This window comes from Hemicordylus capensis, chromosome 1 (assembly GCF_027244095.1).
Source record: "Hemicordylus capensis ecotype Gifberg chromosome 1, rHemCap1.1.pri, whole genome shotgun sequence".
Classification (NCBI taxonomy): domain Eukaryota; kingdom Metazoa; phylum Chordata; class Lepidosauria; order Squamata; family Cordylidae; genus Hemicordylus; species Hemicordylus capensis.
In genome coordinates, this window is record NC_069657.1 from 228,970,351 (window position 1) to 228,988,773 (window position 18,423).

Genomic DNA, 18,423 nt, shown 5'->3' on the forward strand with positions numbered 1-18,423 from the left:
TGGTGTAAACATATTTTAATATTATTGAAATTAAGTTTCCGTCAACTGTTTAGAGTTGTTTTAAAAGATTTTCAAATAAATAAAAGCTTGAGATCAATGTTTACCACTCATAAAGAGGCTCTCAAAGTAACTATGCACATATCAGGACCCTCTCACACCTCAACACATACAAAACATCATGAGAATGTACAGTAGTAGTGCACTAGGAGAAGAGTGTCACTACAGAGGACAAACACCAGCCATTTTCCGAGTGACAGGTCATTAAATATGACCATCTAATGATGGAAAAAGAGGAAAGGGACTTTAGAAGGATGGTGGTGCTTTAAATGCAGACATTAGAGGTAGGGGAATGGCAAATAATTTCCTTCAAATTCTCATGTTAGCGCTGAAGGTAGCAATTAATACCAGCAGTATTCCAACCCAGAAATATTCTACCAAAACCAAAGTGACAGTATAATTTCACCCATATGCATCAATGATAGGATTGGTTTTCAAGTGAGGGCAAGACTTTCCCAGGATGCCAGAACAGGCAATCAGAAATTGCTGACCTAAATAAATACAGGCTCCATATTTGAGAGAACTTCCTCAAAATATCACAAGTCAAGACACTGAGACTATTATATGGATACTGTTAGCAATTAAGCTTTTTGAAAACCAGCTTTTTTGCTGAAAAAATATCCACATCTGCCCAGATCTAGAATGATTGATCATCAGTGTGTGTTTCTTTTTAAAAAGAGGACTATTATGTAGAGCACCCAACATTTGTCTTAAATAGGGAGCCTACATTAGGAAACGAGAAGTAGGAAAAGCAATGAACTACGGAGCCCCATTATAACAGAACCAAGCTATGGCATTTAGTACATAGTAATCAAACTCCACTACCTATGGAACACCACTATGATCCTTCTTGGATATGCACTGAACCTGATTTCCTTGTCTTCAAGCAATCCTTCCAATGTTTGGTTTTCATTCTGCGTAGCAATGGTAATCACTTCTCTCCATCCCTGCATTTACAGCTGAAGTGTAGCTGTCTCCACCACATTAAAGGGTTTCAAACCTAACACCATAATACTGCTTGCACCTGCTGTTTGATAAACATTAAGGAAACTATACTGAACCAATAACCTTGCTCCAGCAAAATAAGTGTAAAGGTGAAATACAACACTATTTTATACCAGCATGTCCATAATAGTGCATACACTGCAACATTTAACAGGATAACATGTCGAAGGGTCTAGAAGTACACAGGACATCATGAATGAGTTATCAGTTTTCAAGGAAAGCCACATAGTCAGTTAATCGGGCCAACTGCTGTTCATTAGGAATTGGTGGGACTGGAGCAGGTTCTGAAAAGGCAGCACAAAACATGGTGAGAATTAGAAGAAATCGACATAAAAACAATCCAAGTAGTAATTCTGAGCTTATCCACCCCCAGCACAGCATCCTTCCAGTAGCTGCTGCTGGTGTCTATCTTATGTTTTTTAAGATTGTGAGCCCTTTTTGACAAGGAGTCATTTTTATTTATATGTTTGGGAACTTCTTGTTGAAAAGCGGTATATAAATATTTGTTGTTTTTATTCCCCTGATATCAATTAGAACACACAAGTCTATGAAGTTACTGGGCATTGCTTTCAAATTCATGATAAGTGGACCAAATGCAAATACAATATCAAAATAGGACATTTAAAAAGTTAAAACATTCATTCCAAAAAGATACATACAAATGACAATGGTAATTTATAATAAGAAAGCATGGAACACTGATATTTACGCACACACAGAACGCATGACATTCCAATCCATACAGGAATGGGGCTTTGCAAAATCTAGAACATTACTACATTTTGTTTAATTGTAAATGTGCAGAAGTCTGTCCATGTTCATGAGCTAATAATCAGATGCTTTATATGGATTAAACTTTGTCCCACAAGTGCATTATTATATTCTTAAGTAACCACTGCTTGCCCTGAACTAACATCCCATATGCTTACATTGCAAATGAAATACGTAATCTGTAATTCTAAGGAGTATATATTTGCATTCCCACCCACCACCCACCCCCACCGACTAGAATGTTTCTGTATTTCTAGAACATTCAGAAATAGCTGAAAGAGTGAAAGCAAAATCTTGGAGGAGGAAGCTAATTTGATCAACATATGGGAAGTGTGATGGTCTCCATTTGAAGGTTACTGTGCACCCCAGCAGAAGATAGGCTGGGGAGAGGAGAGAGGGTCCCATTGAGTCCTATGGCAATCCACTCCAATTCAGAGGGACTAGAGTGTGCCCCAAGTTAGTATTGCATCTAAGGTTTGTCTTACATTTGTATATCAGTGCTTAAAAATTGGTGAAGCAAGTCTGCATTTAAAAGCAACACAATTCTAGCCCATCTTAAACAGTATCAATCTATGTAAATACAACATACATACCTGATAATGGGTGAAATCTGTTAAACAAAGGCTCTTGAGGACCTGAAACACACACACAAGCTGTCTAAAACCTGTTAAAGGTCCCAATGCACTAATAATCAATATCTAGATCTTAATATTTAACATTTAGAGCTTTTAATATGATCTGAAGAGAAACAAGTTGCTTATTAGCACCCACATTTTACTTTCTACTAGCTGAGCCGGGCTCTAGTTCCCCCCCCCCCCGGCCATTTTCTTTCCCTGCCCACCTGCCGCCATCCCCCCCCCCCCGCTGTTTGTTTCTTGCCTCACCCACAAGTCTGTCTGCTGCTGCTTTCCTCTCCCCCCGCCAGCAGCTCACTTGAAAACTCTTGCAAGAGCTGTCATGGGTACACCTTAGAAATATATAGACAGATGCTCTACATTCAGTGATTCCCCCCCCCCCCCCGCCCCCACTTTGGCGGAAAAAGAATGGCTTAACAACTTGGCCGAGATCTCCCTCTCCCCTTTATTATTTGTCCAAGGAATGGAACTATTACCTCAGGCAATTAGAGATAAAGATCTTATTAGGGGGTTAAAAATTACTGATAAGGAACATGTAATCAGTCTTTTTGCTGATTATGTTGCTTTGGTTTTATACTTAAAGTGGCTTCAGTCTGACTTAACAGGCTCTGGAGGATTACTAGCAAGACACTTCCCCATGTGCCTCATAAGGTCATTCACTACTGTTGAGTTGTTTCCTGAATAATGTATTGCTGTCTAGAGCTGGGTTGTCTAAAGTTAAGTGCCTTTAAATCCCAAGACAGGCAGCTCTAGGTTGTTGAAGTCATGCCTAAGCCTGGTCAGTGGCTTTAGATCAGTCTTTAACTGGTGGCAGCCTACCTCGAAGGAGTGGCATGCACCTAGACTGGGATCAGAGCAATCTTTCTACTGAGGATAGATCCCAGGAAAGTGTAGAGTAACCTCTGTTCCATCACACTGACAAGGAGACATAGCAAACTACACAGATCCAGACTGGAATCCTATAACTTTGGTATACAACTAAGTTAGAGCTCTACTTTGCATTGCAAAACCCTCTCCACAGAAGAAAAAAATAATAAATTGTGGGTTTTCTGGACCATGCAACTATATTTGCAGCTCCTTGTTTCTTCCATTCTATTTATATGCAGACTGAACCCGAGGCATCACCATCTGCCCTGAAGGGTATGCTTCCACATAGCTTAATTAGATAGGAAACTCTTTGGAAATACTTTGAGAAATAGACAGTTTCCTTATTATTTGTTCTCTTTGTGTACCAGTTTATTGCTCTTGATTTAAGTTAATGATTATTTCTATTGGGTACACTCTTTTGGATTGCAATTGTTATAAGACAACCTTGGCTGTTTATAGAAGATAAAAGCAGGATATAAGTATACTACAGAATAGTTCCAGGCTCCTTTGTTTAGCAGAGGTTCACTTCAAGGAAATCCTGCCACTGTTAAAGAAGCCAAGACTTGAAAAAGTATGGGACTGAAGTTTCACTTATATATACCAAAGAATAAATCACCAATTTTAAAAAAATGTTTCATGAGTATAATATTATAGAGGTTCAGAAAGAGTTAAAGAACACACTGCAAACACACCCTAGGTATTTAACTGGCTTGGCCGCACACAGGCTTCAGCCACACATGATCAGCAACAAGACAGGCCCTATTCTTTACCTCATCAGCACAGAACATTAATTCAGTTAGCAGAAATATCACAGAACCAATTCCAAATTAGGCGATATTTTAATATGGCAACCAAAGCAATTTTTGCTACTTTTTATTCATTTAAAGACATGTCAGTTAAGGTCACTGAAAAACTTGTTCAACTGAATCTCTACTGCCAAAAGCAGAGAAGAGAAGTTAAGGCACATCCTGTTTTCCTTCGGCCCAAGTAGCTCACATTCTGGAACATTCACTTAATTAAAGCTGCCTGTGCCCATAAGAGAAAAGCACCAATTCATATTTCTGACATTATGTTTTTATGAACACCCTGCTGGTTTTTAACTGAACACTTTACACTAAAAAATGGACAGTAAAAAGTGAATCTAAATTCAAAACACTCACACAGCCCAGATTTCTGATGGAACAAGAGCGCCACCTACCAGGCTTTTTAGGCATAACCATGCGAGTTGATAAGTCTGCTTGCCATCCTTGATCAAGAACGCCTGAAAACATAATATATTCAGTTATTATAATGCCACACAGACACTTCACAAGGAAGTAATTCCTATTCCCAGTCTCATGGAGAAATCTGAAAGCCAGGAATTCTAGCATGTGAAAGTGTGCTAGAATCCCTCATTTCCTGATTTCTGTCATTTTTTTTCTATACAATAAGAAAATAATTTCACTGCACCCAGGTATACTTTCCCTTTGCCATAAATTGAGCGACTAAAATTTATTTAACCATTTGAAAACCAGAAACAAAATGGGAGTAAAGATCTATTCAGCAGTTTTCTACCCTTAAGCAATCAATAAGCAACGGCAGGCAGCATCCAGACAGATTAGCACAAGCAGTCCACTTGTGCAGGGTGCAGTGGCAATTGTTGCTATTCTCCTTTCCTTTGAAGCCCTGTGTATTTGCTAAAAATATTTCCCTACAGTCCCCCAACTCTCAGGGACATATTTTTGGCAAGCACAGAAAAATCAGCAAAAAACACCCCTCTACTCCATGCACAAGCATTCAGCTTGTGTGCAAATCTTCGTCTGGATGCTGCTCCTCATTATAAGCTTTCATTTTAGTGTTTTCTTAGTGGACCAAGTCTGTTCAAAAAGACTAGATGTTCTACTTTATTTTATTATAAAGCCCTTTCATCATCATTGAAAGGTGATGATGAAATAAAAATAAAAAGCCTGACTCTTGAGTTTAATCTCATTAATCTCAATAACTGCCAAAATCCCAAGTTGGAATGTTATGCATCCTATGACTACAGGAACACTTCCAAATTTAAGACATACCAGAAGGAAAATACAGTACAACCACGCACATTTGCTCACATGCCCCTGAGAATACTTGCCAAGTTGCATCTGAATTAGAGTTTTTCACCAAAACTCTTATCTTTTGAGTAAGGAATGTTTTATATTTAGCATTACAGTTCTACAGCTACATAAAGAACATAAGACATTTCTAGATTGGATGCAAATCTTGAAATGCAATTCCAATGATTATTCCAAATAACCTCTCATTATTAAGAATATTCTTAAGCACCTGCCACTAAAGATGCATGACAATAGGACTATTAGGCCTGTGCATCACCAGAAATATTAGATAAATGCTGATCCAATAATGATACCCCATCCCTACAAAAAACAAACCAACTCTGAATTTTGCCAATAATTCTTATCAGAAGCCAACTTGGAGAGAGTCTCTCCAAGGTGGCTCCTGACCTCATTCTTAAGCACTGTACCCCCAGAATGGGGGGCCAAGGTAACTTCCCAGGAAGCAGCCACTGGGCCAGGAGGGGCTTCCTGGGGGGCTACTGTTGCCTCCTCAACCCTTATTTCAGGAGTACAGTCTTCCATTGGGCTGGTTTTGTTCTGATATTACTATCGGAAGTAGAAAGATTTAATAGGACAGCAGGGATTTTACTCAGAATTCTGACTAATGAACCTGTCATATCTGAAATTCTACAGATAATGTGTGACAGTGGGCATATCAGTTAAATATTCCTATTGGACAGATATGACTGCACAGCCCTAACACCTATTATGAGATATGTAGGGTTTCCCCCCAGCCTGGATTGCAAGAACAGAAGAGGGTCTAAAGTATAAAACATCCCACTGTGTGGTCAGAAGTGCTGGAAGGAAGAGATGCTGGTAAAGAAGAAGTGAAAAGGATCACATGCATCAGATCAACCTTATTTATTTATTATTTTTCTATGTAAACCACTTTGGAAACTTTTACTGAAAAGCAATATTTAAATTTCTGAAGTAGAAGTAGTATTAGTAGACATGGTATCTGATGATAACTGGAAGATTTGGGCTATCCAGTATCTACAGTAACCTTTATGAGTTTTACTGTGTGTGTAATGCTCCATCAGCATCTAGTAGAAGTAGAGTCTTTAGTACCTTTCACTGCTTCCTCTACAGGGAGCCCAACAAAGGCTGCAAAATCATCCGCACTTATTGAGGTATATGCCTGAGAGACCAGTCCAAAGGCTCGCCGCCTGGTTGCATCTAGTAGAAAGATAGGTGTAAAAATATGTTCAAATCACTTCGTGTATTACAAAACACTTTGTGTATTACTGTAATGAAGTCAGATTCCCTACAGCCTTGAAGTATATTATTATTATTATTATTTCATTTATATCCCGCTCTTCCTCCAAGGAGCCCAGAGTGGTGTACTACATACCTAAGTTTCTCTTTCACAACAGCCCTGTGAAGTAGGCTATATATATGTATATATATGTATATGGCAAGTGTTACAGCATTGGCCCTTCACCCATCAGAAATCATGTCCAAGTACAAATTCAGGAAGTCCCCAACTTACAAATGGGGTGTGGTCCAGCAGTTCGTTTCTAAGTTGCATGTTCATAATTTGGAACACATATAGTTCCTATGAGGGTTGACTTGTGTGTATGCGCAGGTTGGCATTTTTAAGTTGTGGACTTCATTAATTTAATAGGTTATGGAACTTTGTAAATACGGGTGTTTATAAGTTGGGGAGTGCCTGTATTTTCAACACCCCAGGAAAGAGCTTTCACAAATAGGAGAGGATAAGCAACATTCCAAAATATGCTGGCTCAAAACCAAATTTCATCAAATTCCACCACTATATGTTACATAATGGACTACACAGCAGGAGGAGAGACTTGACACCAGAACTGCTAAGTCTAAAACCAGTTTTCTACTCACAGGCTTTGGTTCTATACAGCTAAGTTATGCTTTAGGAAAAGTGCAAGTTGCCACCATCTAATGGTGAAAATAGGTACTGCACCAGTCCTGTAAGGAAACCCAAAAAATACTGTTGAAAAGAATCTTACAGTATATGCATGAGGGCTAGAGTGTTTTAAGTTTAGTTTTGACAGTTATATGCAATTTTCCACCTAAATAAGGCCATCAGAGTGTATCACAATGAGAGGTAGCTATACTAAAACAAATAAGAACTCCATAAAATCATGTGCAAAATATTATGAGCTTGGAACATTCTGAACTTCAAAATGGGCTGTTTCGAGTGTTCCAAGATTCAAATGAAGGGCCTGTTTCCAGCTTGGAACAGAACAACCCTGTTCTGAGTTGGAACATGCCAAGTGTTCCAAGTGCCATTTTGGAGGGCTGTTTTTCCAGGGAGAGCTGGTCTACTGATTGGAGTCACTAGACCAGTCCTCCGAGGCAGGCCAACATGCTAAGTCCAGAGAGGAGGCCTGGTCTACTCCTGACCCCAATTGATAGCCCAGTTGTTCACAGAAAAACAGCCATCCAAAATGGCGCTCGAAACACTCAAAACATTCTGGAGATTTGTGTTTCATTTTGAGCTCAAAAGAGTGTGCTATTCCTTTCCTGTAAGAATACTGAAAGTCTTGTGCAGATCCCACAGGAAATCCCCAAACCTCAAGTAAGGAAAACACTGCAAACAAAGCCAACCAGGGGTTGCGCTAGAGCAGACCTGCTCAACTCAGGCTACCCAGCTGTTTTTGGACTACAACTCCCATACTCCCCAGCCACAGTGACCAACAGCCAGGGATTCTTGGAATTGTAGGCCAACATCTGGAGGGCTGAAGTTGAGCAGCCCGGCTCTAGAGTCTAGCATGATAGGCAGGGCTGTTTGCTGGGCACTTGAAGATATTTGAACAAGGAGCTTGCACTATCTCATTGTGAAGAAAAGGCAGAAGGTTCTCGAAAGTAGACATGTGTCCAGTTTTCCTGTATTGTAGTCCATATTGTAAGAGTCTGAAACACACATCCAAAAAGCTAAACTGATGCAGCAGCCCAAGACAAAGGGCCACAGAGATTGAGAGCAACCATAATGCTCAGACACTGCCCACCCCCCCACCAACATCAGAGCCAAAATGCTACCGTTACAGCCACCTAGAAGCTACCAGAGGCATATGGGATACCCTGGAGACACGTGGTTAAGTGCATCTATGGTTTCCACCCCATTGCAAACAAGACCAACAAAATAGCTAAGATGAAGCTGATTAAGGAAGCTGCAACCAGAAGGCCAAACCAGCAGAGACTCAAGGGACTGCATTCACTTTCCTCACCCCAAACACAGTCTAGCCAATCAACTCCAATTTGTGAATTCCCTCTCTAGGAACTACTATTGGTGTCCAACCTTCTGCCTTGAGCTAACAGTCTCCCCCAGACGAATAAGCAGGTTTGCTACCTGGGCCCAATGTGTCGACCACCAGAAGTATGTGGTCACTCCTCATGCAGATTTACAATCCCCAAAAGGTCTCTCTTTTTCAGTTTACATAGCCCTGTCTTGGAGTGAGGGGAGCAGTCATTCAATGACCTCTTCCACTGTAGGGCAATCTTCTGTCTTGACAATGTGCACAATACCCATTGTAAATCTTGTGCTTTAGTTTACAAGGTCTAATCTGCATATGCTTGCACTCTGATCAAAACATGTTGTCTTGAGGGCAGCAGCAAAGTAACCTCACCTCAATGCCAATGTAGTGTCATGGTTTTGAGAAGATATGTTGGTAGTGTGGTTTGCAAGTCAAAGCAGACGATTGTAACAGCAAGTAAAAATGACCAGAGTATGACCAGATGTTGGTACCTCTAAGTGCTTCCATGATTGGCTGAATAGTTTCAGACCACTGATGTGCACCAATTGTTGTGTAAATTCCAGGGAAGTCTCTTTGCCAGATTCTTTGCCCTACTGACCAAATTGCACCTAGTTCAGGATTTGCCTACAAAGGAAAACAACACACAGATGAGTACAGAGCCCCATAACCATTTTTTAAAAGCTATCTGTTATCCATTTAAGCCATATGCCAGGAGAGGAGTTAAAGTGTGTCTTGGGGAAAACATCAACACACATCTCCTGCTCCAACCTTTGCAGACCAGGATGCTTCATATACACCAATGTTCCCTCTAACAGTCATTCCCAGATGATGTTGACTACAACTCCCAGAATCCCCAGCCAAAGGCTATTGCAGCTGCAGATACTGTGAGTTGTAGTGAACAACATCTGGAAATTCCTGTTAGAGGGAACACTGATACACACCTCCCCAAATACATCCTCATCCCAAGGGAGAAAACAAGGATGCACTGGAATGCTGCCACCAAAGCATCACCATTATGCAGAAAACATAGTTTCATCCCTGAGCCCTGAATGACTGGGGAAAGGGGAGAATAGGATGCCAGAAGGCAGTATAACTGAGCTGTCTTGGAGCTGGGAGAAAGATACCTATAAATTGTTCTGGGAGGTGATTAAGCACATGCACCCATGCACCTGCCCCCCATCTTTGTGTGTGTGTAAAAAAAAAGTGTCTCATTTTAACACAGAAAAAGTGCCTTCCACATTTAGACAGATGGCAGTGGTTAGTGCAGTGAAGAGGAGAGGCCACTGATCAGTGGGTGTGGTGTAAATGTATTCATAGAAGCATGAGATGTCTCCCAAGTAGTGCAGGCTGCTTGGCACAGGGAGCAGACTATGACAGGGCCAGTCTTCTTGGGAAGGTGGTTTTATTTTATTAGACAACGTAAAGTTTCTCTAGTCTGCTGGATCAGTGCAAAGTGTTTCAAAGAAAATAATTTGGTTTCTTATGATAGGTGCAGAACTCAAGAAAACCCATCCCAAGTAAGTGATATTCAACATAACTCCCAAACTGGCTCTGAGAGGAATTAGGAAGCACCTCCTAAGCCATATTTGAGCAAGTATTTCTTCAAAGAACCTGCTTCCCAGTGGACAGACTGCACAACAGAGTACTGGACAACTCAAGAGCAACAAGTAGGGAGAACTGATATTTCTCCAATTCTTCCCAAGCAAAAAACTAAATTCTGTATTCTAAAGCCTAAGAACACAACGTTACTGTGAAGTAAGAGGGGTCATGACAGAATGCATGCTTGCAACAAGAAATAGTCTGCCATACCACTGACAGGCTATTTCTTGTTAGAAGCATGCATTTCTGTCAAAACAATTTTCATCTCATCCAGAACATACTCTAGAAAAGTGGCTGAGCTCAGACATAAAATAGGTACCCATTCATCAACTTTCAAACCACACTTTCTGCTTCGAGCACCTGAGGCAATATGAAGTTTTTAAAAAGGTCTTAAACCTTAAACACAAAAATAAAACACTAATACCAATTTATTATAACAATGGCAGTAAAAAGGAGTGAACCACAATGATCCACAACACTCCCAAATAGTGCATCAGTATTAACAGTAGAAATGCCATTTAGTTACTAGAAAAGTCCTTTATTAAAAAAAACCAGCAAGTTTTTTGGTACCACTTTTGGGACATACCATAGGTCTAAGTTACAAATTATGCCACCTTCCCCTTTTGCAGCACTGAAAAGTACTTACAGACTTAATAGCAGGAGGGATTCTTTTCCAAAGATATCGTGCATTATTCCTGATAAAAATAAAGAATTTGTTTAGAATATTTTTTGAAAATGCACTAAATATTTATTACCAGAAACATATTAAGAAGCACAGAACTTCAGGCTAAAGAGAACAAGATTCATACTCCCAGGAACATTTCACATTCATATAAGCTGCAGTAACAGCAAACATATGTAAGTCTTCATTTCAAAGACTGTAAAAAGAAAACTGATAGTGTTAAAAAGCACATAGTAGAAACTATGAGAGTGACAGAAAAACAGGCAACTTTTATTAATGATTTCCATAACACTAGGAAAATTGCTCTGTGCACTTCACAGTTAGGTAGCGTTCCAAGCCTAGCCTCTGAAGAAATATCTCTCTCCTCTTCTGAGGGAGAATCTCTATTATGTGGCCTGAGGTTTGCAATAACAACAATTGGTCAAGAACACTAGGTGACACAGAATGTTCCGTTGCTCGGGGAATTAAACAAGCAGTCCAATTTAGGTGAGAAGGGAAAGTTGTCAGTTTGACTGGAATTAAAATCTGACATGGGAAATAGCTAAGAACTGGGAAGAGTAGAGAGATTAAGTGGTAGAGAGCCCTGTGGCATAAAGCTGACACAAGAGAAATCGAAGGAAAGGTAAGTGGAGAACAAGATTAGAGGAAAAGGGTAGAGGATATTTGGAACTGAGACAAGAAACAACTAATCAGACTAATGCAACAATACTTGATTAGCTGCTTCTATAAAATATAGTTTGCACTCTCTTTTTTTACAAGGAATGTCAGGTAGGCAGTCTTTTGGTGTCTGTACTATAGAATCTTCCACCTTCATACTAAGGTTGAAACAACAACAAAAATTATTTGAAGATGTTCCAAGAGTATTTCAGGGTTCAGAAATGGAAGTTTGAAAAGGATGTCAGAGTTCCCCCCAAAGAAACTTTTGGAAGATTTTCTCAGATAAGTTTTTTCACATCCCTACTTCAAACACAAGCCACCTAATGGGGCAGCAGAAAAATGCTTGACTAACAAGCAGAAGGTTGCTGGTTTGAATCCCTACTGGTACTATATCAGGAAGCAGCAACTAGGACTGGGGAGACCCAAGTTCAAATCCCCCTTCAGCCATGATACTAGCTGGGTGACTCTGGGCCAGTCACTTCTCTCTCAGCCTAACCTACTTCACAGGTTTGTTGTGAGAAACTCAAGTATGTAGTACACTACTCTGGGCTCCTTGGAGGAAGAGTGGGACATAAAATGTGAATAATAATAATATAGGAAGATGCTGAAAGGCATCATCTCATACTGCGCATGAGGAGGCAATGGTAAACCCCTCCTGTATTCTACCAAAAGAAAACCACATGGCTTTGTGGGCGCCAGGAGTCAAAATCGACTTTACAGCACACTTTACCTTTACTTCAAACACATTTCCTAAGTTGTCCCTATTTGTTTATGACAAGATTAAAGTTAAAAAGTTACAGAAGTGAAGCTACAACATTCTTGTGCTTATTTTCAGGTATTAGAGTGGTCCTTGAGCTGTTGCTTTCCTAAATAAATTGCAGAACACTCCTCTTACCAAGTACAGATATATTAAAAAGAATGCGTACTTACATGTCATTGTGCAAAAGGTACAAAGCTAGGAGCTGGGCATAAACAGGTGGTGTTGCTATCCCTCCAGGGGCCTTGGAAGAAAAGAAATAAAGTGATTTATGCAGATTATACCCTGTACATATTCCACAGAAGACACAGACAAGTTTTGCTGTGTTCTGCTACTTTTTCAACTATTCCAATTTGCATTCTGTCCAACTGCTATGGCAGATTAACAAAAGCAATGTGTGTGTAAGTACCCTCTGCTCACTGAGGCAGTGGGCTGTACTAACAGGATCTGTGCTAATGCAAGGAGGGCACAGACAGACACAGTACAGATTTTAGAGTGCTGTGGCATCCAGGCCATATTGTGCCAGTTGCTTTCAGTCAGGTAATATATAAACAGGCCTCTACAGATTCTCTCTGAATCAAGAAGTCATTCCAAAAAGTCAGTCTGGGTGAATGAGCTTCTCTTTATTCGCTTTACAAGTGACATACTTGGAACAGAAACAAAGCTGCCTGACAGAAAGACTTTTATTAAAGAATTCTGCTTCTGAATCTTAATCTAGGCACCATGGCTCCCTTACAAGTGGGATTTAGCAAACCCTGACATATATGTCAATTTCTTTGCTGCAGCCCGGTCTCAAAAGAAGGTAAGTTAAGGAAACAAGTAGCTGAGTTGAGTGGCAAACTACAGAGGAAGAAGCAGGTCAGTTCAGCTGTGCCTTCACAGAGAGGGATAAGGTTGTCAGTACAGTGGACCAAGACACCCCTAACCAAAAGCTGAGACTCCAGTCTGCTAGCAAGCAAAGGCCACAGGAAACTGGTGTAGCCTGAAAGACCATCATGAACTACCCTCAAAGCCAAAGAAGAGGGCGAGAGTCGAGACTTTCCCCTCCTACCGAGACTTCAGACAACCGGACATTGCTTAGGCGAGTTAAAATCCGATGCCCATGCGTCTCGGGCCTATGTCTCAGGGACTAACATGGCACACGAGCTCTCTTCGCAGAAAAACCTACACGGCGGGCTAAAAGCTGGGCGCAAACCCTTCTCGCTGGTTTTCTAGGTGCAGGATGCAGCCAGGCGAGCCTCTCACCATCAAGAAGCGGCGCAGGTGGCCCGTAAGGGGGGGAGGGCGGGGCGGCCACCCCGAATGAGGGCTTCCCTGAGTTGCCCAGCACAGCCCTCAGGCAGTCCCTGGAAGGGGCGGGCTGCTGACGATCCTCACTGGTGGGCCGAGGGAGGCCCTCCCACCCTCACTTGTCCTAGCAGCAGCCGGGCCAGATGCTTCTGAGCAGGGCCTCACAGAGCTCAGCAGCAGAGAAGAGGGACGACGAGGAGGGTGTAGCGCGGGAGGCTAAAGTCTCGCCAGCGGACATGCTGTTCCCCGCCGCGGCACTTCCAGGGCGCCCTCCCTCCCTCCCTCCGCCCACCCCGGCGACTTTTACCTCTAGCTCTTGAGTCTCGCACTGCTCCAGCAGCTTCCGGTAGCTAAAGGCGCCGCTCGTCGCCGCCATCACCGCCACTGGCATCTTCGCGCCCCGCGCCCACTTCTACTCCCCTCTTCGCAAGCGCGGCCCAGGCGAGCGGGGCGAGGGGGCCTTCCTCGAGGCTGACGCCCGCGCTCTCCCTCACCCTTTACTTCCGGCCCTTGAGATGACGTAGTCCGAGGTCTGCTCGGAAAAGCACATAGAGCTCCCCATCGCCCCACGAGGATCCTTATCGCCACTTCCGGCCTAAATGTGGTGTTGACAGAGTGACGCCACGCGGCACCTCTGGGGAAACCGGCCTTTAAACAATGCTAGACTTTCCCCAGCTACCTTTGATGCCATGCCCCCCCCCCCGTTCTTAGAGGGGCAAAAAATGGCAGTTGCCCATAGGAGACCACGAAGAAATCTAGGGCTGGCATCGCCGTTTCTCCCCCCACCCCGCCGCATACAGAAAGCAATGACAAAAGAAAGACGGAGACTACTACTACTACTACTACTACTACTACTACTACTATTATTATTATTATTATTATTATTATTGTGTAAAACTAATTTTTAAAAGTTTTTTTAATGCTTTTCAAATGCAAAGCATAGCCCATAGATTATATCCAAATTGTATGGGGAGTGCTTAGGTAAATGGCGGCTTATGATATTGTTGTAATATAGTTCATTATTAATGTTCCCCTGTTAAACCTGGAGATCACAACCACCCTGTTTCATTCTTTAGGTCCACTCATCGGATGCAGGCTGAGGTTGACAGCTGCTTGCAACAACTACTAGAATCGATTTTTGTTAGCGAGCTACCTTTTAGATTCGGATCGGGGCTGCTTGGAATTTTCCAGTGGCTCGTTCCATTCCTCCCCAACACCCCAGACCCAGCTCCCTCCTTCCCACCACTTTGCTGGGCCTTTTCTGTCGGTGGCTGTTTGAAGTTTCAAAACACCCATCGTTTTGAAGGTGTGTTCACAAAACACACCTCAAGTGCTGATGCCTCAATCTAGTTAAAGTCCCCTCAAACTAGGCTTGCCAGTTGCCACCCAAAGAGCTCCAAAATAAAGAACACATGGTAAGATTTTAATAAATGACATTGTGTGTGTCTGTTAGAACATGAACAATAATTTATTACTAGTGTAATGTATTGAAGTATTAAATGTATCTAATATATTTATATACTGCTTTTCTAAGCAAGTTATTCTAGAATGCATGGGTAGCAATGAGACTAAGCCCTAACTAAGTTGCATTGAAATGTATGGGCCTTAAGATAGTAAAGATAACTCAGTGATTTCAGTGGTGCTTCTCATGAGTAACTTTTTCTGAATGCATTATTAAAAAGCAGCATTAAAAGAACGCTACATCACTAATAACAATACAATCTCAACCCATTTTTAAAAATAGCAGGTTAAATTAAAGTTGCTTTTTTCCCTTAGAGTGCATCTTTTCTTTTCTATGAGTATTTTTGGTTACTCCTTGTCATTCAGGATCATCATGTGGAAGTTAGCACATGACAGATCAAAATTCATACTTAGAAGCAGCTCACTCTTTATCAGTTCTAAAGAACACCTACTGGGGTTTTCATTCAATTTGTTTTACTAGGGTTTTCATTCAATTTGTGGGAAAATATGCATTCAACATATCCATTTGATGCAGGGATGCTCAGTACAAATGAGAGCACAGACAGCATGTTAGTAAGAGCATCAGAGGCTTGAAATCTGCTCCTCCAAAGTAGTGCTTTTCAGTCTCCAGCCCTCAGTCATTTTTAATTTGTCAAGAATTGCTCAGAGTACTGTAATCTCATCATACAGTAGATCCAAATCCAGCAGTAACCTGCAGACAAGATTAAGCCTTTTAATCACCATTTCCATATCTGAATAAATGATCTGTCCCGTAGTCTGATGTGATAGGGGCTGAAGAAGAAAAAGCCAATTTTCTTTTGAAAATTTGACCCATTTTTCCAGGTATGCAATCGAGTGGAGCTACCATTGTGCAAACGGGTTCAAAGAACCCGAGCCACCGAAGCCTGCAGAGGTGCATGGCCCAGGCTCTGAGCAAACTCCCACTGCCCAGGCTCCAGCAAGCCCTGAGCCAGCTCTGCCCTTTCATTTCAGGCAGCATTTGCTCTCTTGTCTTCTCCCTGACTTCCAGGATTCTCTCTTCTTCTGCAACTTCCAGGTCTGACTTGCTCCAACAGATTCTCTTGACTTCTTAATCCTCCCTCTCCCAAGCTCTCAAACCCTCTCAATATATATAGTTTCTCTGGCCCAACAGTTCCTTAACCCAGCCATTCAGAACAAACAAAAGTTCCCTGAGCCGGGTCTCATGATCAGTGAGACCCGGTTTGGGAAAGTAAGCGGGAAGAGCGGGCTAAGCCCACTCTCCCCGCAGACAAGCAGGGCGGGAGCCCTGGGTGGCCGGATCGGTCGTCCATAAGACTGCCGGCTCCGTGATGGAGCCGGCGGGGGCTGGGTAGTTTGGGGGCCACGCACCCCCGGAAGCTCCAGTACGCCCTGCATAAGTGCGCAGGGCATACTGGGGAGACCCCCGAGCCCGGAGGAGGCTTTTCGCCTCTCCACCGGGGGTCTACTCGTGAGTAGCTGCGCTGTGGCTACTCACGATCTTTAAAACCAGGTTTGAAGCGCACTCGCGCCGCAAACCCGGTTTAAGGGGAGGGTTACTTTGGTGGGTTAACCGCCAGGAGGCAACCAGGCTCACCTGCGAGCCCGGTGGCTCCCCTAGCCCGATTTTGGCTGATCATGGGAATAGTCTCCCTCTATTTTTTAAAAACCTCTTTTCCCTCCAAAAACCAACTGTTGAAATGCTAAGCCAAAATTGAAAGAAGAATGAACTTTTGACCCTGCCAGCCTTCTCCATGTACAGGGATTTGCCACCACAGAATCCTATGTACAATAATGAACTTTTGGGAATGTATTATAATCCAATTCATTTATCAGGGCTTATTTATAAGAAGAGGTTTGGGAATATTAACAATACACAGGCTTATTTACAGAAACCCAGGAGGTCTAGGCCTCATTCCTTCACACCTTTGTTTGAAGCATCAATGTGTATAGCAAATGGTAGAGGCTTCCCACTACATGCATGATAAGGTGTGTACAACACATTTTACAGCTTTGGAGGCAAGTACCTCTTTTACAAGACCTTCAGCTTTTGTCCTGCCACAGCAAAGTTTCTTTCCAATGCTTGAGTCAAAAAGTACCTTCTGAGTCAATCTGACACCACTGTCCATGTTGTTATAACTCAAGTTGTGCTTTACTGTGTGTTAACTCTGCAGCAGTGACCTGAAAAAGAACCAGCTTGTGAAATAAATGCTTTGTAAGCAACCTTTTAACTTTACAGGAGATCATGCTATGCATAATAATAATAAATTCGTTAATGTGGTTTAAGCCACTGCTGCTGTGATATTAGTTATTTTATTGTAATTTTGTTTGTGTTTTGATGTAATACTTATCATTTGTATTTTTAATTATTGCAATATATATATATATATTCCATATCTGTACAATTTTGGTATTGTAAGCTGCCTTGAATAGCTTGCTAGAAGCAAAAGTAAAGTGTCCAAATGACCAACAGCCATTCGGAAATTCCATACATTCCTATGACCGTTTGGAAGGAACCAGTACATTTCAGTGGGCATTATATTGATATTTTAGGATATCCTGACACTAGTCCACCATTGGACTTGCATGCTGACAGTCCCAGGTTAAATCCCTGGCAGCATCTTAAGGAAGGGCTGGGAGAAACATGGAGTGCTGCTGCCAGTCAGTGTAGATAACACTGAGCTAGATGGACCAACGGTCTGACTCAGTATACTGTAAGGCAGCTTTGCGTCCCTGCTGAAACCCTGGAAGGGAAAAAGTACCATGACTGTGTCAGTGTTCATCCTTGCAGCACTGGTTATACCTTCATGTACTTGATAGGAACAAGACTCTGAATTTAAGATGTGCTCCTGATTTCTAATATAAATAATTTGGGGTAAAAACTAGTCCTAGATTCAGGTAAATGCAATATCTCTTTCAGATACTCCTAAATTCCAGGCATTTGTCCAGGGGGCAAGGCAACCAACCACGAAGATGGAATTTGTGACCATTGCATAAGAGAGAGGAATAGTAACTGAGCAGGAGCCTTGCTAACAAAAATGAGATCCACTGTATCATTTTGCACCTAGTGTACCCCTTAGATCACAGACAGGGGCATAACTATGATAGGGCAAGGGGAGGCAGGTCACGTGCCTCCCCACACCCAGCGCCTGCCGCAGCTCCTTCTTGATTGAATCATTTATTTTATTTTATTTTTAAAAAATTCTCCTTGTTCACACAAGTGCTGTATTTCTTTGTCCTCCTTCCCTCTCCACCCTTTTGCCTTGTCGGCTCCTCCTCCTCCCCTATTCATTGGCTGGCGGCGCCCCATGTGATCAAG

The 18,423-nt window shown here is 42.1% G+C and overlaps 1 protein-coding gene across 1 annotated transcript; it reads right to left on the reverse strand.

The window, feature by feature from the left end:
• Nucleotides 1-14,168, reverse strand: COPS8 (COP9 signalosome subunit 8). The gene is made up of 8 exons (XM_053284516.1): nt 13,951-14,168; nt 12,527-12,597; nt 10,904-10,952; nt 9,150-9,282; nt 6,497-6,604; nt 4,534-4,596; nt 2,427-2,468; nt 1-1,346 (listed from the first exon to the last, which is right to left on the reverse strand). Exons 1-8 carry the CDS (start codon nt 14,032-14,034, stop codon nt 1,267-1,269), a joined length of 630 nt encoding a protein of 209 aa, XP_053140491.1. The 5' UTR covers nt 14,035-14,168; the 3' UTR covers nt 1-1,266.
• Between the last annotated feature and the right edge of the window lie 4,255 nt (nt 14,169-18,423).

Bases quoted from the DNA above. Each gene is read 5' to 3' on its own strand.
- COPS8 (XM_053284516.1), bottom strand. From the start codon at position 14,034: ATGCCAGTGGCGGTGATGGCGGCGACGAGCGGCGCCTTTAGCTACCGG. The intron at 10,953-12,526 runs GTAAGTACGCAT...TATTTTTATCAG, and splicing joins TACCTTTTGCACAATGACAT to GAATAATGCACGATATCTTT. The intron at 1,347-2,426 runs GTATGTATGTTG...CTGCCTTTTCAG, and splicing joins CAGATTTCACCCATTATCAG to AACCTGCTCCAGTCCCACCA.